This window comes from Nomia melanderi, chromosome 2 (assembly GCF_051020985.1).
Source record: "Nomia melanderi isolate GNS246 chromosome 2, iyNomMela1, whole genome shotgun sequence".
NCBI classification, from domain to species: Eukaryota; Metazoa; Arthropoda; class Insecta; order Hymenoptera; family Halictidae; genus Nomia; species Nomia melanderi.
Window position 1 is genome coordinate 7,453,527 of NC_135000.1, and position 25,962 is coordinate 7,479,488.

Consider the following 25,962-nt stretch of genomic DNA (forward strand, 5'->3'; position numbering starts at 1 on the left):
CATTTATTGTTTTCCGTTTTGCAGCTATGTATCTATCCTTATCTTACACATTACGGGCTTACGAAAAATTCTGTTTTCTAGGTTAAAAATGGCGATTTTGTTTACGGCCGCTGTCACGCAAACGTGATTTTACCTTCAGCTTTAATTTGGTGTGGCGAAAATTGGCAAGAAGTATTGGTTTTTGCGTAATTGGTTAGTTGCCAGTATTCACATAGGATTTTACGGTGAAAATAATAATGTGCATCTTAACGTAACAAATATTTAGTACACTCAACTTTAATATGTATTGTAGTGCAGTCTGTAGTTGTCATCGAGCATTGGCAAGCAATCGAAGTTTGTGTATCCTTGAAGTGAGTGATATATATCATATTATTACTCACTGTTGTGATGTCCTTTAATAGATTTGTTATTCCATATATTTACTATAGAAGTTGGTTTCTAAATCATTCGTTTATTGAATGAAAGATAACCTCTCACAAGCTTGGTGTAAACAGAATAACGTGGAGTAATTTAAAGAAGAAATGATGGATTGTTTGCAAGAACCGGCATTCTTAGTAGGGAAGATTGATGATGAAATGAATCTTTCTTTACCACCAGCTTCCGGAGAGGAGTATATCAAAAGAGTGATGTAAGTAAACTAATGAATTGCATGTTGCGTTGATGGATGTATGTATCAACTTTACGTTATAGAATAGAAGCACAACAATGTGCGGATGTGGTAGTGGCAAACATAGATTCCAGTCACTTTAGGTGTCCCACCATTGATGTTGAACCTGTAAGTGTCCAGGCACTTTGTTAAAATTCTGAATTTAAGACATTTATAAGTTAATGGAATATGTAGGTTATATTCTTAGAATGTTTGGTGTTACTTGATTCTAACATATTCTGCTAATAGTATCAATGAAAGGATCCCACAGAAATAACATTTGTTTCATTACTGCCAGTAGCATAACACTATAGTGAAGTTACGCCAAATATTATAAGAACAATCTGTGTGATAATAATCCAAACATTCCAAGTTATTAGGATGTATAGAAGCACCATCACGGTTAGGACCGACATTACACTGGCAACAGTGTCAGTTATCGGATTTCTCAAATATGAGATTATACATAAGCCAAATAAAAGATGAATTTCAGACAGTCAAACATAAATATAAACTTAAACATATTAATTTGGTGAGTACAGATATATTTTGCACATAGTAAAACAATAAAATTTCTTTTATCATTACCTGTTGAATTTTTCAGCCATGTGTAGACGATGAGGAAGCTTGGATTAAATTTTGCTCTGGTAGTTACGAAGACCAGAAGGAGACTGTTCCAACCTTGGGTATTATATTCTCCTTAAATCAACCAATGGTGGAACAAATATTGGAATACCTGATAGAGTATATAGAGGTTCAAAAACAGATAAACCATAAGCTGGGTCAGTGGTTGTATGCACTATTGGTGATCCTGGAAATGCCTTTAACACCAGACACATGTTCTTGTTTACGTAGTTTAGCCAGGACGTGCTCTGTCATTCGTGCAAATTCGGTAATGCATAATCATCAATGAATTAAAATTTACATTTTCTAACAAATCAATTTTATTGCATGGTTGTACATAAATTTTGTCATTTAAAAATGATTAGAGTAATTTGGTGAAATAAAAGAAAGTTAGTCAAACCTACGATTTATGTTAAAAGAAGGTACAAAAATGTAGTTTGTCGAACTCCTAGTAAATTGTCGAACTATACATTAACTTTGTATATTTATTTTCTTTTCTTTGTTTTTCTAGAAAAACTTGGAAGTACATGAAATAGGGGCATTGAATTTATTTATATGCCTAGTTGCAAGGTATTTCCGTCAACTTGACATGGCTGACCCATAAAAGTCTGTTTCCTAATGTGAAATTAGAATGATATTTATCTGTTTTAATAAAGTCAATTTTTTTATACATTCAGTATGCATTACTTCTTGTACACCTTTCCCTTATATTTATTTAAAGAGTATGCTATCGATTCCTTATGGGTATAATAAGATAACGCTTTAATTAAATAAGTGTATTACAATAATCAAATAATAAGCAAAGTTGGAAAATCCAAGTATCCTTAAGCTATATTTTCCTGATCCTGGAGTAGTGCGGTTGCTAATCGTTCTAAGTCGTCATAACTAAGGTTATCCACTTTATTCTGCAAGATTTTTAACAATTTATTGACTATAGAATCTGTGTCAGATTCTGTGTAATAATATCTCAAAACTCTAGAGATTTCATGTCGTAACAGATATATGCCCGATTTGCGTTGCACTGCCTTTCCTTTGCTAGATCCTTCCTCTGTCTTTTTAATAACCAACATGTGCAATCTACACCCATCTTTGATATCCGGATAAAAACTCAAAGGATTCGCATCTAAAAATAATAACTTTATATTGTTCCCATCCTACGCATGATTTATTGACTTAAACTCTTATGTAGAATTGATCTAAACGGGTCTTACCAGCTAACGCTTTGCCATTGTATAACAGTTTCTGTTGCGATACTTCTATGCCCATTAGATTGCTGACTTTATGCTTTAGCTGCAACACTGTATCCGAAGGCATAATCTGATTGTACAAAAAGATGATGTAATAACAATTGCAGATAAACATAAAATGTATGCTATGTATCAATGAAAAAAAGTAACGACTCCAAGAAGAAGAATAAGGGCATCGCATGTGAAATAAACGTTAAAGAACGTAATACGGTAATAAAATGAAATTCGTTGCGAAACGTTCTGGTGAATGGAAACCAAGTAAAAGAATAAGCAAGCTAGATTGCCTGTTACTCACGTCAACAACACATCCTTTTCCTGGGAGCTTCTTCACGACAACTTTCATGTTGCGATCTGCTCGTGGCAACACGTAACGATCAGTACGAGCGCGTGAAACTCAAATTTTTGGCAAGATCGAACTTCTAAACGATACAGACAACAGTCCGAATATTTTATTTACAGGTTATGTTCTATTCTTCGAAAACATCTGTACCCCACAGCGTCATCAACTATTTCTACCGAGGACACGCGACACATGCACACAGGTAGTAGTCCAAGATAACTGTTTTTCGATATGCAATGCGAGAGTTTATATCTATAGATGTTCGTTTATCGACATGCTCACGCCATTGAGATGTCCGTCTGTTTCTCCTTTCTTAACCAACGATCGATCGTTCAATTACCGACGATTAGAACACTTTTCTATCCCACTTCGACTACCAACAGTTACCAACGAAAATGAAAGCTCTTTCTCATGTTGTAATATTTAATGGCTGACTCGCAGCGCCAAGCTCGTGTTTCGATATAACCTATCGATATCGTTGCTTTGTTTTTGGCGGTTAGTCCGAACGTTGTAACGCTTCTTTTTTTGAGGTTAGGTATCCTACGTTTCGCACGTCAGTCTTAACAAAATGAAATCAGAAGAAAATGGTACTGACCCGGCGGAAAATACTCCAATTACCTGCAGAGGTGATTTAACTCCGTATTTTATGGCTTGGGATCATAGCATTAACAAAGTTCACTTATCGAAGGTAACATTAACACTGTCTTACTTACTTGTTATCCTATTGGTTTGTTATTTGCTGGTAAAGAACGCAACACACTGTTTTCTACGTTAACTGCAATGTTATATATTGTTAGGTGCCACAAATCTGCAAAGATGAGCCTTGTCAATTAGGTATTGACGAAGCTGGACGTGGACCAGTTCTTGGACCCATGGTTTATGGGATCTCTTATGCCCCATTGTCCAACAAAGAGCTCCTAGTAGATCTAGGCTGTGCTGATTCGAAAAGCTTGACAGAGGAGAAAAGAGACGTGATTTTCGATGAAATTTGCAACAACGAAGGAGCCATGGGTTGGGCTGTGGATGTCATATCACCTAATACTATATCGAACAGCATGAACAGACGCAGCAAAACATCTCTGAACGAAGTATCCATGGTTTCAGCGATCGAGTTGGCTAAAAGGGTAATCGAGGCTGGAGCACAGATCACAGAGATCTATGTGGACACAGTGGGCAAGCCAGAAAAGTATCAGGCTAGACTGGAGCAAATTTTCCCTGGCCTGAAGATAGTTGTAGCTAAAAAGGCTGACTCCACTTATCCTATTGTAAGCGCAGCCAGTATCTGTGCCAAGGTTTCCCGTGATCACGCTATAAGGGCATGGCAGTTCCTCGAGGGGGACATTAAAACAGAATACGGGAGTGGGTATCCGAACGATCCGGAAACAAAGAAGTGGCTCTCTGAAAATGTAGATCCTGTGTTTGGGTTCCCACAAATAGTCAGGTTCAGCTGGTCCACCGCAGAGAAGATCTTAGAGTCGCAAGCTTTGTCTGTCGAATGGGAAGAGGTGGAGGATGCAACGACACCGGGGGAGCAAAAGATTTCAAACTTCTTCGCCAGATCACCGGCAAGATCATGCCTACCACAGAAGAAACGTCACCCGTTCTTCACAGAGAGATGTCTTTTCAGTACCTCTACCTTATGATGGTTACGGATCAATTAAAACATACAATGGAACACTCTGAACACACACGGTTCCCGTCACTTATTTGTCGACGTAGTCGTCGGGTTTATTTTACCAGAACGTTAAGTTAAAGATAAAAGCCGAATCGATTTATGTACATATGTACAGATTGTATGTCCTTACGCTTAAATCGTACACAGAGTGTCAGTACGAGCAGCGATGACTCTCTACAACACTCTATGCCTCTCGCTGCGGTTAAGTAACAATTAGGAATGTGATAGCGCGGATGTTCTTTGGTTAAACACAACACGCCACATGCTCGCGCGCGCGTACACACACAGCTCACGATAACTCTAGGATATAACGTATCATTGCTGCCGATTAATAGCGACTAGATTGATAAAAGCTACGACGTGAGAGACCGTTCGCCTCTCACTGGGCTGAATCTTCCTTGTTCACTGGCGACTGGACGATAGAAACACTCGTGTACAATTCGATTATAAATACGTTTGGGCATTCACTCATTGTCACGCTCTCTTGCACTCACACAGGCATCGCGATGATTATCAATTCATCCGCCAACGGGCTACCGGCTCCATTTTGATATACACAAATTCTTACGCTTCGAAATCATCGTTTACATTTGTGACGGTTTACCATGATAAATTATAAACAATTTCTAACGATTAAGATTGACTGCTATTCTAATTACACACTCGAGTTCTACGTGTTCACCATTGACCCTCTGCACTCGAGAGGTGACTTAGTCATTGATTTGATACAGCAAAACTATGAAGTTGAATGTTTACTATTTTATATAAAACTTTGTATTGCTATGTGAAACATTTCAATAAAATAGCTTTATTGCTTACTTTATCTAATTTATTAATTAACTTAATTTAGAAAATGTTGAATATTTGTGAGAAACTTCCGAGTGCAAAGGGTTAGATACTAATAATAAGTAAAAGCGAACTTAACACTAAAACTACCGAGTACTTCAATTGACTTTTGAAAATTTCACTATAGAAACTCCAAGAGTGCATATCTGTTGAGACTTTAATTGATGTATAATTCAATCTGCGCAGTGCTAAATGAATTTCTTTAATAATTTCTCAGAGAAACATTTGTTACCTTCCTAATAATTGCAAAAAGAAGATATCAGGCATGAGTCATTTGACCCCTCTGGTAGTTTTAGTGTTAATTTTTCAAAATAAACGCTACTAATTCGGGTTCAAATGGACCCGAAGTCCGTTCAAGGATGAACCGTTCGCATTTGCTCGAAATGTTCTCTCGCTCTCCTTCTCCCTCCTTACTCTACCTAATATAAAAGACAAAGGAGAGGGAAAGAATTACACGTAGGGTGAAAACTGCGCGTTCCCCGGTGCACGGGGATACACGGACGATGATAGATTTCTTATACATTTCAATTGCGTTTAAACTCTGTCCACTGAATCGTGTCAACGACTGAATAAAAACTCTTAAACAACCATGCTCTCTCTCTCTCTCCCTCTCTCTCTCTCTCTCTCTCTCTCTCCCTCTCTCTCTCTCTCTCTCTCTCTCCCTCTCTCTCTCTCTCTCTCTCTCTCTCTCCCTCTCTCTCTCTCTCTCTCTCTCCCTCTCTCTCTCTCTCTCTCTCCCTCTCTCTCTCTCTCTCTCTCTCTCCCTCTCTCTCTCTCTCTCTCTCCCTCTCTCTCTCCCTTAAGCCGTACCAGAAATCTGTGCGCTAAACACACTCATCAAAAATTGACTTGACAAACACCTGGAGAACGAAAAGGAAAAACTGTCTCGATTCAAAGGAACGTCCGCGAGTTGAAGATAATTAAACAATCATCGGCACGAGAGACCGTGAATCTCTACAAAAATCCGCGAGCGTAAAAATCGAATAGAATTCCACACATTTTTTTTTCCTCCCTCTTCTAGATGAAAATCCGAACGAAGAATTCGTTGAATCTCTATTAAAGGTTCTCTCTACCTCTATAAAAATTCTCTGTAAGGAACAACAGTAGGTGTACACAGACTCGTGGTCCGACAATTGTACGTAACCCCTCATTTCTAACGCTCCAATTACGTGTGTACTCGGCTAAGTATATACATACGGGGTGTCCAAAAAAAAGAAACATACGACCACCTTGAAACACGTGTATTGCTCGTTTAACCCTTTGCGGTCCACTGTATCACTGGACATCATATTTTTGTTGAACAGGTCCACTGTCAAGTACCACTGGACATATTCCATTGACATACTTATAACAGTTCATGCAATTGCAATTCACATAGGAAATTGTTTCAAAAGACCATATGTTAACCAATTTTAAATTATAATTTGTTTTCATTAGCAAATACATGAATTCATTACAATTGTATTTTTTTGTTCATCAATTCAAATTGACTTATTTCGTTAAATTCACTTGGACCTACTGGCACTCTAATAAAATCAATGGACCTCAAAGGGTGAAATATAAATGAAGAATTCTTTCGATTCTGAAGGTATTGACAACCGTGTTTCTGGTGGTTCTTTATTTCAGGACACCCGGTATGAATCTGATTTATGTCCTGCTAACTCCACTAACTGCATCTTTATAAAAAATAGAAACAACACGGTTAATTTAGTACACAGTGATCTTCGCACAGCTTCCATCGGAGGCCTAAATGGGGGTGTGGAGGTTGAAGAGGGTGGGGGGTGAGCACAAACGACGAACACCGGGCATCCTCTTCTTATCGTAGCACGAATAGGCTGGCGATCATCGTCAGGATGCATGGTGCTAGCGTGCTGCTTCCACTTCCTGAAACAAACAAACATTTCACCATTAACCCCTTGCCCTATGGTTTCTTTTCTAATTGTTGTACAACTCAACAAAGATATTTTATTGTTCGCAATTTTCTTTTCTTCTAATAAGTTAAAATTAAGTTAAATTAAAAAGAAAAGAAAAGAAAAGAAAATTAAACTTTTGTTTTCTTCTAATAAATTAAAATTAAATTAAATTTAAAAAAAATTGAACTTTTGTTTTCTGTTAATAAAGTTCTACGTTTCTATGTCCACGTTCACTTTGAAGCGTTACAATTAATAATGGAAAATATTCGATTCGGATTTGAAAGGATTAAGTGGCATTTATATTTGTTAAATTGAACTGCCGTTGAACCGTTTTTTAAACATTTTTTTATGAAAGCTATTTCTTCAGTTATTGTTTACTATTATTGTTTGAGATTTCTGAAGATTTCAGTGGATTTTATAGAATTTTTAATTGTTCCGTGGGAATAAGGATCTTTTTATAATAATATTAGTAATTAGAAATTATAAAACATTGCCATATAGTTGAAAATTAATTTACTTATTGATAAACGCGAGAATATATTTCACTGCGAAGGCGAGTGCTAATCGAAGTGTTCCGTACGAAGGTTGTAACAAAAATGACTCGTTTATGGAAAATCTGCCGGTTCCTCGGCAGGTCAGTTCCGTTACCCCTCCAGTGGTTCCAGGAAAACCTCATGTGTTCCTCGAAAACCTCGGGCCTAAGATCCTCGGGATAATCGGACATAATCTCTCGAAATCGTAGATTTAATTGGCACCTTTTCGGAGGGATGGTACAGGGGAGAATTATAAAAATGTTCCTTTCACTTAACACGTTCCATGGAAATTTCGATTATATTTTGTTGATGGACTGTACTGATTTTTGAAATAAAATACCAAGTCATTAACACGTTCGCTACCAGCGTCACATATTTACGGTCGTAATCCTATATTTTACATAATGAAAATGAAATTAATTTTATGGATATTGTTATTAGAAACAATAAACGACACTATATTTAGGAACTCAGTGTTTTCAGTGAAGATTTGTTCACTAGATATATTCCTGATTTTATAATGAAATATCAATGATATGTTTTATAATTAATATTAATATAAATAATATAGAAACTTTTCTATTTTAATGTTTCATGGGTAGTTACGTTAAATGAACTTTAATGTTGAACATCAAACTTTGTAATTTTACTGTATCAAACCAAATGACAACTGTGAGTTGTCTCTCAAGTGCAAAGGGTTAATATTTTACATAACACTTTGCAATTTTGTTATATCAATTCTAATAATGACAGAGAGTCACCTCTTGAGTGCAAAGGATCAATATCATACATAACACTTTGCAATTTTGTTATAATCAATTCAAATAATGACAGAGAGTCACCTCTCGAGTACAAAGGACCAATATCATACATAACACTTTGCAATTTTGTTATATCAATTCTAATGATGACAGAGAGTCACCTCTCGCGTACAAAGGGTTAATTATTATTCTATTATATTTACCTCCCAAGATATGTTCCGCGTGCGTGTGCCCTTGCGCCCTTGTCTCCCTGCTCTCCATTACCGACATCTTGAGGGGCTTTTCAACCTCTATGCTGAGCTCATTCGATTTCCAATACACGGTCGCCACCGTCGCCAGACATTTGATCTTCAAGTCTCCCCTCTTGAAGTGCTTCTTCTTATGCAGACAGAACTCCAGGCCAAGCACCGCTGTCTCCAAACCTTCGCGATCCACCTCTACGATGTGGGGCCCCTTCAGATACTGCGTGTCGACCTGACGCAACCAAAAACCAGCCGGTTCAGCTTACACGCACGTTGTCCACGTGTACGTTGTCTCGTCTGGGAATGACTTTTTTTCCTCTGATGATGTAGGGAATATTATCTCTTAAAGATTGTACACGATGTACAAGATTCTTCAGTGTTACACCCTGCACCTCATTTATTGTTGCATTTATATACCTCCTTTACTGTAATTTAGATTTTTTCTTGAAACTTAATTTAAGTACAGGATGTGACATACAGTGAGTAAAAAATTAAAAAGATATTTTTCTAAGTATCATTTGTAGCAATTTTAAAAAAACAAGAATATTATCTCTCAAAGATTGTACTGAGTGTACAAGATTCTTCAGTGTCACGCCCTGCACCTCATTTATTGTTGCATTTATATACCTCCTTTACTGTAATTCGGATTTTTTCTTGAAGCTTAATTTAAGTACAGGATGTGACGTACAGTGAGTAAAAAATTAAAAAGATATTTCTCTAAGTATCATTTGTAGCAATTTTTAAAAATAAGTATATTATCTCTCAATGATAGTAAACGGTATACAAGATTCTTCAGTGTTTGTAGCAGTGTCACACCCTGCACCTCATTTATTTTCCCAAGCAATCTCATGACGTTAAAGCGAGCCATGGGGGATTCTACGTAAGTCACTTACTGGCTCCCCGTTGATGAACCAACTGAGCATGGCGGCTGGTTTCGACTTCTCCGAAGTGCAATTGAACCGCACCACGTCACCGAGTTGATAATGATGCCTGCCCTGCTTTCCGGTGATAACGGGACCGACCTTCGGTAGGGCTGGAAATTTTCAAAGACCCGTTAGTATCATCGAGTCCTACAATCATTGTTAACACGTGTTTATAATCTCAAATCAGATTATAATTTAGAAAAGAAAAATCAGTAAAATTCGTAACATGTGTTCGAAAGAGAACCAGTCAAATAATTGAAATACAACAAAGCAATAAATTTATTTTTCTAGGAATTAGTTTAACAAATACCTGGCTGAATATTACTCTACCGAGCGAGTCGCATCCTCGCACGTAATATTTTTTTATGATGTTTATATTAGTTTAAAATAAAACATTTTAGTTGAAATATATTTAATATTATATTTAGGTGACAAGTTTGTATATAATCAGGAAGGGATGTTACGGTGAATTTTGTTAAAACATGGCGAACATAATGTGGTTTATCCACACAATTATCACAAAATGTTGCAACTTTTACAGTACAGTTTCTTGCCGATTGGGAACCGAATTTTTTAACGTTACAATAAATCTTCTAAATTTAATAACATTACATAAAGATGCCTATAATTGACTGCATAATACATTTTTAATAAATTCTTCATTTCACAATGACAATATCCAATGGCTTGAACGGAAACGTCATGGAGAAGTTGCAGGGTTTTGTGTCATGACGAGTATACTCGTCACGGTAAAAAGTAGCGACCAACTGCAACTAATTTTTATATATATTTTTAGAAAAATCTAATAATTGTAGGGCAGTTTATTTAAGATTCATTAAAATATCTAATATTATTCCTGGTGCAATACTAGAGCCTACAGAGTTCAAAGGGTTAAATTGTAATTTCTGTGAAAAGCCAATGGTCACTACTTTTTACCATAGTGTACTCGTCATGGCACAAAATCCTGCAACTTCTCTATGACGAGTATACTCGTCAAAGACAGTTAACTAGTCAAAATCTTCACCACGAGTCTCAAACGTTATTACAAGGCAAAGGGGTGAATCTTACCGACAACCACCATATCTGAGTGTTCGGACACCGTCGGGAAAGATGGCGCCTCGGCCGACACCTCGCATCTGTATCTTCCGGTGCTCATCAGATTCACGGAATAGAGGACGACCGATCTCTCCGTGGAATTGTGAATCTGAAAGACAAAGAGGAGAAAAATAACAGGCGTGTCTTGGCCAATTAACCGATCAATTAACCCGACCCGTTGTTCCACGAATCGTTCGAGCCCGAAGATTCGTGGAACAAACGTTGATAGGGTGCCTGGCTACGAATAGAGGGGTGGGGGTAGAGACCAAAGTTGAGGTTAGGGTAGAAACGTGACCGTTAAATGGAAGTTATACATCCCTTTGACGAGGGAATCACTAATGGAACTCGTCGAATGTATTGTTAAAGGCACGATAAACCTTCTATTATTTTAATCAAGCCTCGGCCAGAGGAAGATCAACTTCTTTGCTAGGGAATCGATGAAGTTCAAGGTGCAGACGCGAATAGACAAAGGGTGATGATCCTCGTCTGGGTATTTTTATTCAACCCTTTGCACTCGAACCTTTTTCTCACTGAAATTACCAGCAACTCGATGTAATTTTAACCCTTAGCACTACAGATGGTATTGTAATCTATCAGAAACTAATTTTTATAGTATCTCTAGTGAAAATGAAAAATGCTATAACATTCCTTCGATCTTTTATTTTCCTTGTTAGAAAATTTGGATGCGTGGAAAATTTAATAATTTTAGGGTAGTTTCTTTGATTCATTAAAATGTTCAATGTTATAACTGGTGCAATGTTGGAGCCTAGAGTTCAAAGGGTTAACACTGAAACTACCGAGCACTGCAATTGACTTTTGAGAATTTTGCTGTAGAAACTCCAAGAGTGCAACTGTTCAGACTTTGATATACAATTCAATTTGCGTAGTGCTAAATGAATTTCTTTAATGATTTCTCAGAGAAATACGAAAAGAAAAGTCATAGATGTTTACTGTCTTTCATCGATTATAAATATTATGAGATATTTAATGACAAGATTTTACAGTTTGCAATGACAAATTTTAAGTGATTTTCATTAGATTTTCATTAGAAACATTCGACGGTTTCTGGCGAGATATAGATGATACTATTTGAAACTAATGAGTAAATACATGTAAATTAAGAGACAAAGCTGCTTTATAGAAATGTTTTATGTATTGAAATTAATATTAATTTGTAATCTTGTTATATTGAATGAAATGTCTCACCTCTCGAGTGCAAAGGGTTGACTCTTTGTATTAACTATTAGGAAGGAATTAATTAGAAAATATACGTAAATTAAGGATCAAAGCAGTTCTATAGAAATATTTTATAACAATATTAATATTATATAACACCTTGTGACTTTGTTATATCGAATGAAATGGCAACTGAGAGCCACCTCTCGACTACAAAGGGTTAAAGGTGACTCTCAGTCATTTCATTTGACACAGCAAAGTTGGACGTTTAACACTACAACTTCCAGATGGCTCAAAATGGCTCATTCCTAATTTTTTCTTTTATAATTATTGAAAAGGCAGATACTTCGAGAAATAAACTGCATAATAATTCTATTTCGAAACCCTTCCTACAACTCAAAGTTCCCTAGCAATCGAATGAAAAATATAAGAACCCGTACGAGGCAAAGAAGCATTCATGATTTATAAAGAAAAAGAATAAACAAATTATCAACGCGGTTTCTATAATGTCTCTAATAAAAAATTATCCTTTTCGCAGGTGGTTCCAAGGACGACGAGACGGAATCGGCGAAATTCACCGGGCAAATATAAAAAGAGAAAAGCTTTAAATAGAAAGCGGAGGCAGGGAGAGCAGTGCATTGGCACGGGCAAGAGAAAAATCAATAGGAAGTAATTCTTACGTTCGCCGTGACACCAGGCAGCTGAAAGACGAGCACCGGCGGCTTGTCCTGGGGCACGTATCGGTAGAACTCGTTCCCGTCTTTGTACCACTGCACCGAGTACAGTGACTCGCCGTCCAGGTTGAAGTTGCATTCCAGCGTGATGTTTTGCCCGCGGACCACGTACTGAGGGACCACCAAATCCAGCATCCTCAGCGCGTCCATGTCTTCGCGGTCGAGAACAATTAAGCAGACACGTCTTCTGTTAATTCGTCTGCGAACGCGATCCGATTAACCCCTTGCCGTACAATAACGAGCGAGACTCGTGATGAAGATTTCTAGACTAATTTAACAACAATCGATGTTATTCATTACCCACGGATCAAAGCAAACAACTACTTTGCTATTATCATTGTACTATCTTCAAATAAAACTTCCACTTGAAGTAGAATGGACAATTAAGCGGACACGTCTTCTGTTAATTCGTCTGCGAACGCGATCCGATTAACACGTTGCATGCCACGAAAAACTTGAGTTTTATGTATCGTTTATTCTTTTGTGGCAAAGATGGAAAGGAACGATACATTATTCTCTCTTTATTGACACTATTGAACATTGTCATTCGACGTCAGTTATCTGGCAAATTATAATTGTTTTCAAGTAATTTGAAAGCTTCGGTCATCGGTGACCACCGTGGCAGTCAACGTGTTAACTTCTTGTGATTTCTTTTGTAACTTGCTCGGGTAACTTTTTAATGAATAATTTATCAATAGATTAAGGAAAATTGTCGATTCATTCTTTACTTCGGAGTATAACGATTAATTATGGAATAGTGTTTATTTCGCAGCAAACATAATTGAGTAACTTTGCCTTGAAAGGGGTTAACTTTGTAATGAATAATTTATCAAAAGATTAAGGAAAATTGTCAATTCATCCTTTACTTCGGAGTATAACGATTAATTATGGAATAGTGTTTAATTCGCAGCAAAAATAATTTACTAACTTTGTCTTGAAAAGGGTTAACTTTGTCTTGAATAATTTATCAAAAGATTAAGGAAAATTCTCAAATCATCCTTTACTTCAAAGCATAACGATTAATTATAGAATAGTATTTAATTCGCGTTCAGCAACATTGATGTTTATTAAACTAATCCCGAAATCTTCATCGCGAATCTCACTCGTCATTGTATGGCAAGGGGTTAACCCCAAGCTGAGCACACACTGCAGTAGTGGTGATACCAGGCTTGGGATTATTGCGTGTGGTAAATTGATATTGCTTCAATGCCGCTCATTATCACACTGTACACTAAATGTCCGTAAATTTAGTGTCAAAAGCGAAGAACGCCAAGGGGAGACGTCTACTCGCGGCGCTCGTCTCGATAGTAATGGCGGAATTACTTTCGGCACGTCTTTGTTATTGGCCGAATCCCCTTGTCCCTCTTCACTTTTGAGCCACAGGCCAGTTCGGCTCACGCGAGCAACGCACTGTACTTCCAAATGCCCTCTAACCCCTAGAGTGCCCTCTGAGGCTTAGAGCACACGGTGACATGGATTAAGACGGGTTTTCTCTTATTTTCAATAAATTGTTAACCTTATTAGTGCCGACGAATTTGCGAAGGTTTGGGCATTTACTTTTAAATATAAACATTTATATTTAGTTATCTGGCTACTGAGAATGTATAATATTTACTTATTATCACTCGCATAGATCATTTATTTAGCATTGATGCTTACAGATGTATACATTCTGTAATCCTCTATTGCGCAGATTACAATTTGTATTAACTTGTCCTACGAGTCAGACTCATGGTGAAGATCTTCAACATGATTCAACAAATATATATTACTCAGTTCATTCGAATTTAAAGTAAATATCCTCTGTAATCAACTATTATACTTAGGAAATGTAGGCATAACGTATGTTTAGAATTTTTCTCCTGTTCCAGTAAATTATTAACCCCTTGCCGTACAATGAGTGAGACTCGTGATGAAGATTTCTAAACTAATTTAATAAGAATCAATGGTGTTCATTACCCACGGATCAAAGCAAACAACTATTTTGCTATTATCAATGTACTATACATTATCTTCAAATGAAATTTCCACCTGAAGTAGAATAGAAAATTTTGTTGTATTTCTTAGAAATTGTCGATAGTAAAATATTACACGAGCTTAGTAACGAAAGTAAATAGTACGTCAAGGGGTTAATGACAGTAGCCGCATCGATCAGAGTTGAGGAAGAAATCATAGACCAAGGGGTTAGCTCTTTAACTAAAAGGAATAATAACAAAGTAGTTAGTCCGATCACAGTTCAGAAGGAACTCATAAGGCAAGGAGCTGATCTCAATCTCAAGCCCATGGGGTCCTTGGTAGGCCTCCATGGCAACTATTTGAATGATAATCGGGATTCCCCCTGTTTCCAGCGAACACGCAGCTTCGGCATAAACTATTACGGGATTTCAGTTACGCTTCCCTTGAAAACTATCCACGTCGAACGGTCGATCGACGAGACTTTCGTCTTATCGCTGGAAAAGAGGATGATGGATGGATTCGCCTCGCCGAAAGAGTTATCGGTGAATACCCCGTCCGCTTCCAGAGAGGATAGTCACCGGAAATCGTGGGATTGTTCCGTGCAAACGGGGAGGCAGCTCAGAACTTCGCCGTGTTTCCGAAGGAAAACTCTCTGAGCGACGAACAATCGGAGCGTGACAGCGATAATCGCGAGCCGGCCGCCGATGAATCGCTGGAATACGAAGCCGTTCTCACGCGTGTTTGCGCAACACCGTTCACAGCGGCGAGCTGAGAATTCCATTGAATTGACAGCCTTTTAACCTTCCGCCGACCGATCCGGCACGTCCCGCATTTTTTCCCGTGGAACACTAACGCTGGCACTGCCGACCGTTTAACCCTTGGCACTGCAGGTTGTTTTGAAACAAAAACCGCTTCAGAGGATAATACTAAAATTATAAATAAGGAAAGACGGTAGATTATTGAAAATGGAGTTTAACCCTTGGCACTGCAGGTTGTTTTGTAATCTATCAGCAACTGCAACTAATTTTAGTATTCCTAGCGAAAATGAGAAATATAACATTTCGTCGATCATTTATTTTCCTTCTTAGAAAATTTGGACGTGCGGAAAATCGAATAATTTTAGGTGGTTTCTTTAAGATTCATTGAAATATTTAATATTAGGACTGGTGCAATATTGGAGTCTATAGAGTTCAAAGGGTTAAAGGTTCAGTGACACGTGCACAATGGTACACGCCAATTTTTGTAAGGAAATAGTTTTACAATATCAAAATATATGAGAATGAGTAATAACTTGAGTGTAACTTAACATTTTATTTAAAAGATCAACAAAAAAAAATAAAAATAATAAAAGATCCCAGAGTCCCTCGTACCTCACACTGCCAAGAAATAATCATCACCCCAAAATTATTTACAATACCCATAGAAAGGAATAGAAAACTAATAAAAAATCCCACTATTACTGCAACGAATTCCGTGGAAACGTTGCTTCCCAAACACCTCGAGGCGCATAGGCGTAGAACCGGCGGGTTCAAGAAAAAAGGATGATAAGAGGCATATAGGAAAAAAAGATGGCGTTCCCGGAGAAGATACGGTTCGCGAAACGAAGCGCCAAGCGGGGCATAGCGCGATATGTGTCCCAGAAATGCCTCCGGGGGGACGAAAAAGTCTTGCTCCTCCGATTGTCGTTGCTCGTGATTCACAGCTGCAAAAACCGATCCAATTATTCCGCGAACGTTCGTGAGGGAGTCGGTCGAGGGTGGCGGCGGCGGCGGTGGGGTGGCATGTTGGTTTTATCGGCGCACGGTTGCTTCTGCTGCATCGACCGATGCAACACGACCCTTCCCGCCGCGCGCGACAAGGGGACATTTTTCTGTCCTCGACGCGGAATCGCAGCTTTATTTCCTTTCGCGCGACAAACTTTACCTCCGCGTGTTTTCGTCCGTTGTCCACCGGCGGCGGGTAACAATGACGATAACGCCTCCCATTGTACCGTCCCGGCGACGACAAAGAACGGGATGGGAGAGAATAGAAATTAAACAATTAAAATTCGAGACAAAGAAACGCGGAGAGGATGAGTAATAAGGCTGGCCGGGGGGCCCGCCGCGCACCGGGACTGCGGTGACCTAACCTCAACCGCTGAGAACGCGAATTTTCAATAATTTAGATTCTCTTGATCGGTTGGTTCATGATTTGGTGCACTTGTTGCGACTGTTTATCGTTTACCCATTGTCTTATTGTGTCAGACACGAGGCGAAGATTTCTAATATGGTTCGAACATAAATGTCATTGAGTTTTTATACGTTTCAATGATACATTATTGTTCTTGTTGGATATACATTATTGTTTTGTTCTAACAAATGCACCTACGAAATTCAAACGTGAAACAAGGGGTTGATAATGCAGTAAAACACAAAAATTCTAGATGTACTCTACACCATGCAAATTCTTCCAGGAATAAATGAGCTTCATATCGTAACAGTACAAATTCAGTGAAGTAATGTTTATTTTGTAATAAAGTTGTTATTTCAAACGCGTCTATATTATTATATCTATCAACCCTTTGCACTCGGAAGTCTCTCACTAGAAACGTTTAACGTTCTCTAACTAGACACAGACGATATTCGTTTAAATGAACTCAAAAAGAAATCACGCGTACACTGAGCAACAAAGCTATTTTCTTCCAATATTTCACGTATCAACATTATACAAAGTTCAACATCAACTATCAGATTTTATAGTTTTACCACGTCAAATCAAGTGGTGACTAAGAGTCGCCTCCCGAGTGCAAAGGGTTAAAAGATAGAGAGGCGCGGAAAGAAAGAATTCTTTTTAGAGAGGCGTATATTTCAAATAATGTTGCAATTAACTTGCAGGCGATTTTTGTAAGTTTTTTGAAACTTTTCTTATATTCCAAATATCAAAGTAGCTCTGCTAAACAGAACCCTGTTGGTAAACCAGTGATTCTTAAATTAAAGGGATAGAGAGCACTATGCTCTAGGTGTCTTTTAACCCTTAAAATGCTGAGTGGGGTCTATAGGGAGCCCAGAAAGTATTTTTCCTTAATAATTTTGTAACTTTTTGTAATTTTTCATATTTTATGTATTTTCTCTTTTTTCATCAAGTATTGTGGATGATTTATCTATTCTAAATAATAACTGTACCGTTATTTTGTTTCTAGAATAGACAAATCATCCACAATACTTGACGATGAGAAAAGAGAAAATACATAAAATATAAAAAATTACAAAATTATTAAGGAAAAATACTTTCTCCCTATAGGACCCCACTCAGCATTTTAAAGGTTAAAAACCCCCAGACTCAATCTACAAGTCAGTCCTGTGTAAAAAAAGAAAGTTGTGTCGATCAGAGTCGAGAAATAAATCGTACGTCAAGGGGTGTTCAAAGTGAAAAATCCCCGGGGATGTTGTCCGGCGTGGCCGCGCAAATATTTTCCCATCGGCCTGGAAATCGCTTGTTACACCACGTAGACCAAGCTGGTAGGTTTCTTTGGTTCGACGAAGGGTTGACGGTGGGTGGAGTGGCGAGGTTAGGTAGTAGCAGGGCGCTCCGCGGTCGAAGAAAAGGAATCTCGTGTTGTCCGAGGAAGATAGCGAGGCGAATGGTTATTAAAGGGGACAGAAAAGGGAGGGAACGATAAGAAAGAGGGGCACCGGGGCCGTGAATGGCGATGTAAATGGCGCGGCCGGGGCCGTGTGAAAAGGGAAAATGCGAAGATGTGGGCGCGTGGGAAGGGTGTCCGGCCGGGGAAACGGTGATAAGTGTCAAGACACGATGGAACGAGAGAATGAAAGCGAGATTAGGGGGCCCGATAACGTTTCGCGGCTGTGTACCGACGGGAAAGGGTTCAGTCCGGAAAAATATCGATTACGAAACGCTGGGAGACCAGTACTACGCTTCGCGTGCTATCATTTACTCGGACAGCAAGATATTGGCGTCTAGTTTCTGTTTTTGCTATTATTTAAGCAATCAATATATAATTTAGCATCATCTGTTGAAGGTTTTCTATATTTCAAAGAATCTTTGTCCGCAAAGGGTTAAATGTGCCATTTTGTCTTAATACTAGATTTACTGACGTTTACTGTAGTTTGCTCTGTTGTTCTTAGAAGTTTTTAACCCTTTGAACTCTAGGCTCCAATATTGCAGCAATTATAATATCAAACATTTTAATGAATCTCAAAGAAACTACCCTGAAATTATTAGATTCTCCGCACATCCAAATTTTGTACTAAGGAAAATAAAAGATCGAAGAAATATTATGGCATTTCTCATTTTCGCTAATAATATAAAAATTAGTTGCAGTTGCTGATCGATTACAAAACAACCTGGAGTGCTAAGGGTTAACGCTTTGCACAGAGGTATTTTAAATTCAACTTTGTGTTGCTGTAGGTCACCGATGACCGGAGCTTCTAAATTGCTGGAAAACAACTACAATGAAAAGCTTGATTTCAAATGAGAATATTTAGTAACACAAGTAGCTAGATCATAGCGTAATGTGATTATTGAAAACGCTAGAAATTTTCGTCACAGTCAATTTCCTGACAGTCATTTTTATTTGATAATAGCAAAATAGTTGCTCTGATCCGTGGCTAACGAACAACATCGACTGTCATCGAACCACCCCAGAAATTTTCATTACTACCGACAATTTCCAAGAAAATCAACGAAACAATCCACTCTAAGCAGAAATTATATTCGAAGCTAATGAAATTGACAACAGAATACTAATTACACTCTGATCCGTGGCTAACGAACAACATCGATTATCAAACCACCCAGAAATCTTCATTACTACCCCCAACTTCCAAGAAAACCACCAAACCCTCCACTCCAATCAGCAACTTCATTTAACCATAATAAACAGATAACAACAAACTACTTGGTCCGTTATTAACACTAGATTTACGGACGTTTGTTCTATGCTTTATTCTCTTGTTTCCAGAAAATTACGTATTCATATATATAAATCGCGGAAATTGTAACTTCACAACCAGACTATTACAATGCGTATTCGCATAATTGCACGAATCAAGATCGACTGAAACTGTTACTAAATAATGTTTAAAAAATTCAATATCCGTCAAATTGACGGGTTCCATAAATCTACTGTTAACGAATCGACAAGGTTCCGTATGTTCAAGAATCTCCGTGAAAAAATTCAAGCAACTAAACATTTTCCGCAACACCCCTAGTTTCACCTATGAGCCACTCCCCCTTCACGCCCCTCCCCGAAGCTTTCTCGAAACAACAACAACGCGGACAAACGGAAATAAAACGAGAAAATTGACGGGTTCCGTGAATCTAGTGTTAAACCACCCTAGAAATCTTCACCGCGATTCTCGTTCGTCTACAAGGGGTTAACCGGTTAGGGGCACGAAGTACTCCCGACACGGTGAACAGAATGAAAGAACCCAGCCCCTCAGTGTCCCGAAGAAGTCAAGCCCACATCGGCAAGTCGTCGAAACGCTCCGACTGCCGCGCGTGAGTGGTTGCACCGCCGAGGGGCGTGGAGGTAGGGGGCGTGCGTCCTCCGCTAACAAACGTTCTGCGAGAACATCGCGAATATATGATTCATTCCCAGCGCGTTACGAATGATAACTCATGCATATTGAACACAACGGGGGGGAGGGGAGCGGAGAGAGAGAGGGAGAGAGGAAGAGAGAGAGAGAGAGTCTGATTTGTTCCGTGAGTCAGTACAACACGCGTCTCGAGGCGCCGTGACGCGCGTGTATAGGCGGCAACCAGCGGCGCGGGCGATGAATAAGCGTGCACGTACACGCGGGGGCCGGCGTCCTCGCTATTATCGGCCGCTCGGTGGGTGTACTTAAAGTTTCGCGCGGTGAATCGGCGCCAGCCCCGAAGTAGACGGCGTTAATTAGGTCGGCGTAGTTCCTCGATATTCCAGCGAGATCGCGGATCCAATATCTCGATTCGGTAGGCCCGAAATTCACCTAATTAACCGACGAAACCGATCATTGTACGGAGCCGACGATCGATTTCTCCGTCGAAGCGATCTCTTATTGTCAACGCCCCTGCCAGCGACGCTTTCTCACCTCTCGATGGAACAAACAGCCGCGTCGAAGACGAAGGCTCGCGGAAATCTCTTGTTTTGAACACCCGTTGCCTCGATGCTGTGTTTTCTCGTTTTATTTCCCTTTGCCTGCGTTGTTTTTGTTTGGAGAAAGCTTCGGGGAGGAGCGGGGGAGTGGCTCGTAGGTGAAATTAGGGGAGTTGCGGAAAATGTTTAGTTGCTTGAATTCTTTGACGGAGATTCTTGAACATACGGAACCTTATCGATTCGTTAACACTAGATTTACGGATATTGAATTTTTTAATTACTTATTTAGTGTCACTTTAAGTCGATTTTGATTCGTGCAATTATGCGAATACGCATTGCGATAGCCCGGTTTTTAAGTTATCATTTTCGCGATTTATATAGACGAAGACGTGGTTTTCTGGAAATAATAGAGTAAAGTTTAGAATAAACGTCTGTAAATCTAGTGTTAATTAAACACTTGTCCTATGATTTCTTTCATAACTCTGACAAATCTTGATAATATTGATAGTCTGATAAATCTTCGCTTCTCTTATTCCTAAATCATAATTCGCTTCAATCTTTATAAATAACTAACCACCACGCTTCTAATTCTATTATTCAAATTCATCTCGTCACTATTGTCCCTAGAATAAAAACAATTCTATTCTCGCTAAAAGCAGATCGAAGTACCAATCCCGCCTGAAGGGTTTGTCTAATAAACTAGAGAAATGAAGATTTTCTATTTTTCCCTTCGTTCGTTTCAATCTTTATAAATAACTAACCACCACGCTTCTAATTCTATTATTCAAACCCATCTCATCACTATCATCACCCAATAACCCAAACAAAAATAATTCATCACCCCTACATTAACACGTTGAATTCCGTGTGGGTCACCGGTGACCCCTACCAAATCGAATTACTATAGTTCATTCAATTGAACGTTGATTATTTGGAAACATTTCTATATTATAAATAATACTGCCTAATACTGACATTCTAGGTGAACATGTAATAATAATGCAATTCAATGAAACGATTTAATACTATACTTTTCCAATTTTGTGTATTTTGCACTGTGAAATCATCTTTCAAAGTGTTAATAATTTAGTACGAACAGAAAAGAATTCGTTTATTCTCGGTCTACGTGTATTCTAAAGATTAAAGATTCATAACAGCCACATAACATTTAACTCATTGCACTCTTTTACAAACTGTAAAATTTTATCACTAAATATATTATAACATTCATATCCACAATCGATAAAACACAGTAAAATACATCTATGATTTTTCTTTTCATATCATTTATTATATGTTAATATACTTTCTCTATTAAAATTACTCCGAGTTGTTGGTAATGTCAGTAAGAAAAAGATTCGAGTGCAAAATACATTGCACAAGTATAAAGAAATAGTTAACACGTTGAACGCCGCATAGTTCCATAGAGCAAAATCCACGAAATAGAAAAAGTACAATATTTAACCCTTTATAGGGCAAATTCTTTTGATTTGGTATACATATTAGAAATACTTTAAAAAACAATTATTGAGAATTTTTTTTCGAAATTTTCCTTTTAAAACCTGCAACACCATAAGAAACAAAATGGTGAACAGAGTCCCTATAATTATAAAGGGTTAATCAAACGATTGAATTCGACTATTCTCGTCATTTCCGCCAGTTCCCATTATATCGAGCAACATTTCCTGCTTAAGTTAGTTCGAACGTTCTGCATCATTCCCTCGATTACCTTCCAAGCTGCATCATAGGCCGATTACGTTCAGCCCCTGAATACAGCAACCGGAACTGCCAACCTGTCGGACGGGCGTTTTCTTGATACACGAAGTTCCAGGCCAGCTGAAGGCTGGAAACGCGAAACTTTCCGCGCGAATCAAAGCGTATCGCCCTTTGTTCCCTCGCCGCAGTTAAACCCCGGCCCGATTAACAAACGATTCCGCGTCTCATTAAGCAATAAACAATCAGTCTCCACAACATAACCATCGGTCTCGAGGCAGAACTGCCCCGCCCATTCTCCGAGCCAGGAACCACCCTCAGCCAGTGGCAGCTCGCTCGCTTATAGACGTTCTGCTACTGCACCCCTAATTTCCACTTGATAACATCGATAACATTTAACACTAAACCTACTGAGCAGTTAACCCTTTATAGGTTGGCGGCACGTATAGATGCCACTTTTATTACCGGTCAAATTACAGGGACTCTGTTCACCATTTTGATCCTTATAGTGTTGCAGGTTGGTAGCACAATTAGGTGGCACCATAAAGAGAAATCTAGGAAGATTTCGAAAAAAAATTCTCAATAATTGTTTTTTGACCCTTTGCACTCTGTAGGCTCTACTACGGCACTATATTTTTAAACATTTCGATGATCAAATAGACGTTTATTTAAACGATGACAATTTATATATGTTTTTTCGTTGTCAACACAAACTTCGTTTTTTTTCGCGTTTATTCAAAACAACGCATACATGCACGCTACATCTATACATATGCACGGACATCCATGAAGTTTACATCAATATTAACCTACACGTCTACACTATGATACTGCATTTGCTGCACACGCAAATATTTTCCTAAGAACAAACAAAAAATCTAAGAAATGTTATAATAATTTTTCATGTTCATCGCGAGGACTAAACATGTCTTGGAGTTGCTGGTAGATTGGAAAATCATGTGGAGTGCTAAAGGTTAAAGTGTTTCTAATATGTATACGGTAGGGAATACGAATTATCAGAAAAATAATTTGCCCTATAAAGGGTTGAACTGACTTTTTGAAGTTCTCTAGCAATTCCAAGAGTATCTATAAGAGGCTTTAATTGATGTACAATTCAATTTTCGTATTGCCAAATCAATTTCGTGAATAACTTCTCAGAGAAGTATCTATTATCTTATTAATAATTGCAAAAAGAAGGAATTAGAAATGGGCTGTTTTGGCTCAAGGTCATTCAAGGTCAAACCTGCAGGGAAATGGAGAAAAGGTGTGGTAGATTTCTTAAAATTCATTAAAATATTTAATATTAGAACTGGTGTAATATTGGAGCCTACAGAGTTCAAAGTTCTCAAGTTCAGAGTTCATAATCAACTCGAACATTCACCAAACACCGTTTATAAAATTCAATACAAGCGAAAGTGGCTCATTCCGTAAATCTAGCGCTAACGTGTTAACCCCTTGCCCTACAACAACGAGTGAGACTCGTGATGAAGATTTTCAACATGATTCAACAAGTATACATATTACTCAGTTGATTCGAATTCGAAGTAAATATTACTCCTCTGTAATCGACTATTATACTTAAAAGGAAATATAGGTATAACGTATGCTTAGAATTTTTCTTTTTTCCCAATAAATTGTTAATCGCAAAATAGTCGTATCGATCAGAGTTGAGAAAGAAATCATAGGCCAAGAGGTTAACCCCTTGTCCTACAACAACGAGTGAGACTCGTGATGAAGACTTTCAACATGATTCAACAAACACATATATTACTCGGTTCATTCGAATTCAAAGTAAATATTATTCTTCTGTAATCAATTATTATATTGTAGGGAACACATAGGCTTAGAATATGCACAGAATTTTTCTCGTTTTTCAATGAATTGTTAATGCCGAAGTAATTGTATCGACCACAGTTGAGAAATAAATCACAGGGCAAGAGGTTAAGGAATCTCTTTCCAACGCGCGTTCATCAGCAGAGAACCGAAACCATAATCCAAAGATCCTCGCAGCCGCGCCACAGCGCAAAGTGAAAAAAGCAAGTTAACGCGCGAGATGCAAGAAGCTTTTTTAAACATCATCGCAACAGCTAAACCCGCGTAGCATCCCGTAAAGCAGCAGCCGGTATAACGCGGGACGTTTCATAAACCCATAGCGGAACACAGATGTAAAAGATGACCGTAAACATAACCTAAGACGACGGGGCCATGATCGCCGCCTAACTTCTCGTTCGCAACGCGATCCGCGGGGGATCGTAATCCAGCCGGTGTTCCCCGTTAAACCCCTCGTGTGTCCCACGGGGAACAAATTCGCCGGCGGTTTCCAGTTCCACGGAAAACTCCATTAAACCCGTAAGTCCCCCCTGGAACGGAGTCCATGCTAATCTGGCGCGCGTCGGACTCCGGCTAGATTAAGGGGGTGGAAGAGGGACGAACGGGGGTAGTTCGTTAAAGCGATTAGACGTATCGAAACGTCGAGAACAGAAAACCATTCGGAGACGAAGAATCCACGTTGAACAATTGGATCTCTTCGGGGTTGATCGGGGAAGCCCCTATGAGAAGGGAGGATTCGCGGGACGCTGATTGGTCGCGTTTCACGGGGAGAACCGGTGGAAACGAAAGCAGAGAAACAGGGAACCGAGAGGAGAAACGGAATCTCACGCACAGGTGTGATCGCGGTGACCCCTGTCGGCTGTCTGGCTCGGTTAATTTCGTCCCGGTGTTGCTTTACGGAAATCGTACACCATAAACGAAGCCCACTATCTGCGATCGGCTACCGAACCGTCGTGGAAAGGGCAAACGGTGTCGAGTGTCGGGTTCCGGGGGAGGGCGGGTCGCGACACTGGCCGACCTCGATGACAAAGGACAACCGCGCGGACCTAACCCTCTCACCCTTCCACAGTCGGGTGTCTATTCAGGTGGAATTGGCACTTCGATCTGTTTTTAGCGAGGATGGAATTGTTTTTGAACGCGGTGAACGCCATTTCGTAATAGTTTAACACTAGATTTACGGAACCCGTCAATTTGACGGATATTGCATTTTTTAATTATTTATTTAGTATCAGTTTAAGTCGATTTTGATTCGTGCAATTATGCGAATACGCATTACAAAATAAGTCTGGTTTTGAAGTTATAATTTTCGCGATTTGTATAGACGAGCACGTAGTTTTCTAGAAACAATAGAATAAAGTTTAGAATAAAAGTCCGTAAATCTAGTGTTAATATGTAATATCACAATGAACAAAATTAATATTAAATGTATAATATAATATTAACCCTTTATACTCTAGAAGCGCCAGCACTTTATTTGATACAGCAAAACTATGCAGTTAAACATTTAGTATTTTAAATCAGACTTTGTACTGCTATGTGAAATATTTAAATGAAATAGCTTTGTCGCTTAATTTATCTGAGAATTATCGTTAAATTAGTTTCAAACGATGTCTGTGGTAAAAATCTGATATT

At 38.7% G+C, this 25,962-nt stretch overlaps 4 protein-coding genes across 13 annotated transcripts in view; 2 read left to right on the forward strand and 2 right to left on the reverse strand.

Annotated features, from left to right (window-relative positions):
- Positions 1–28: 28 nt before the first annotated feature.
- Gem2 (Gemin 2) lies at positions 29–1,946 on the forward strand. Of its 4 annotated transcripts, none has more exons than XM_031973882.2 (7): positions 29–192; positions 293–350; positions 402–628; positions 691–775; positions 1,020–1,178; positions 1,251–1,538; positions 1,782–1,946. In XM_031973882.2, exons 3-7 carry the CDS (start codon positions 522–524, stop codon positions 1,872–1,874), a joined length of 732 nt encoding a protein of 243 aa, XP_031829742.1. In that variant the 5' UTR covers positions 29–192; positions 293–350; positions 402–521; the 3' UTR covers positions 1,875–1,946. The 4 variants fall into 4 exon arrangements, with proteins under 4 accessions (XP_031829742.1, XP_031829724.1, XP_031829733.1 ...); XM_031973864.1 differs by having other exon boundaries at positions 429–628; XM_031973873.2 differs by having other exon boundaries at positions 53–350.
- LOC116425767 (ubiquitin-like protein 4A) lies at positions 1,882–3,236 on the reverse strand. Its single transcript, XM_031973895.2, has 3 exons — positions 2,813–3,236; positions 2,482–2,587; positions 1,882–2,393 (listed from the first exon to the last, which is right to left on the reverse strand). The coding sequence occupies exons 1-3, from the start codon at positions 2,858–2,860 to the stop codon at positions 2,095–2,097; spliced, it is 453 nt and encodes a 150-aa protein (XP_031829755.1). The 5' UTR covers positions 2,861–3,236; the 3' UTR covers positions 1,882–2,094.
- A 47-nt stretch (positions 3,237–3,283) lies between these two features.
- Positions 3,284–5,985, forward strand: LOC116425745 (ribonuclease H2 subunit A). Its single transcript, XM_031973840.2, has 2 exons — positions 3,284–3,545; positions 3,655–5,985. The coding sequence occupies exons 1-2, from the start codon at positions 3,426–3,428 to the stop codon at positions 4,498–4,500; spliced, it is 966 nt and encodes a 321-aa protein (XP_031829700.1). The 5' UTR covers positions 3,284–3,425; the 3' UTR covers positions 4,501–5,985.
- Positions 4,557–25,962, reverse strand: part of LOC116425562 (protein sidekick) — a 133,499-nt gene continuing 112,093 nt past the window's right edge. For all 7 annotated transcript variants that reach the window (XM_076364546.1, XM_076364545.1, XM_076364548.1 and 4 more), the window contains 5 exons: positions 12,702–12,907; positions 10,819–10,954; positions 9,721–9,860; positions 8,789–9,059; positions 4,557–7,262 (listed from right to left, as the gene is read on the reverse strand). In XM_076364546.1, coding sequence (XP_076220661.1) covers positions 7,195–7,262; positions 8,789–9,059; positions 9,721–9,860; positions 10,819–10,954; positions 12,702–12,907 — 821 coding nt within the window. In that variant the 3' untranslated portion in view covers positions 4,557–7,194. The remainder of the gene's footprint in view (positions 7,263–8,788; positions 9,060–9,720; positions 9,861–10,818; positions 10,955–12,701; positions 12,908–25,962) is intronic.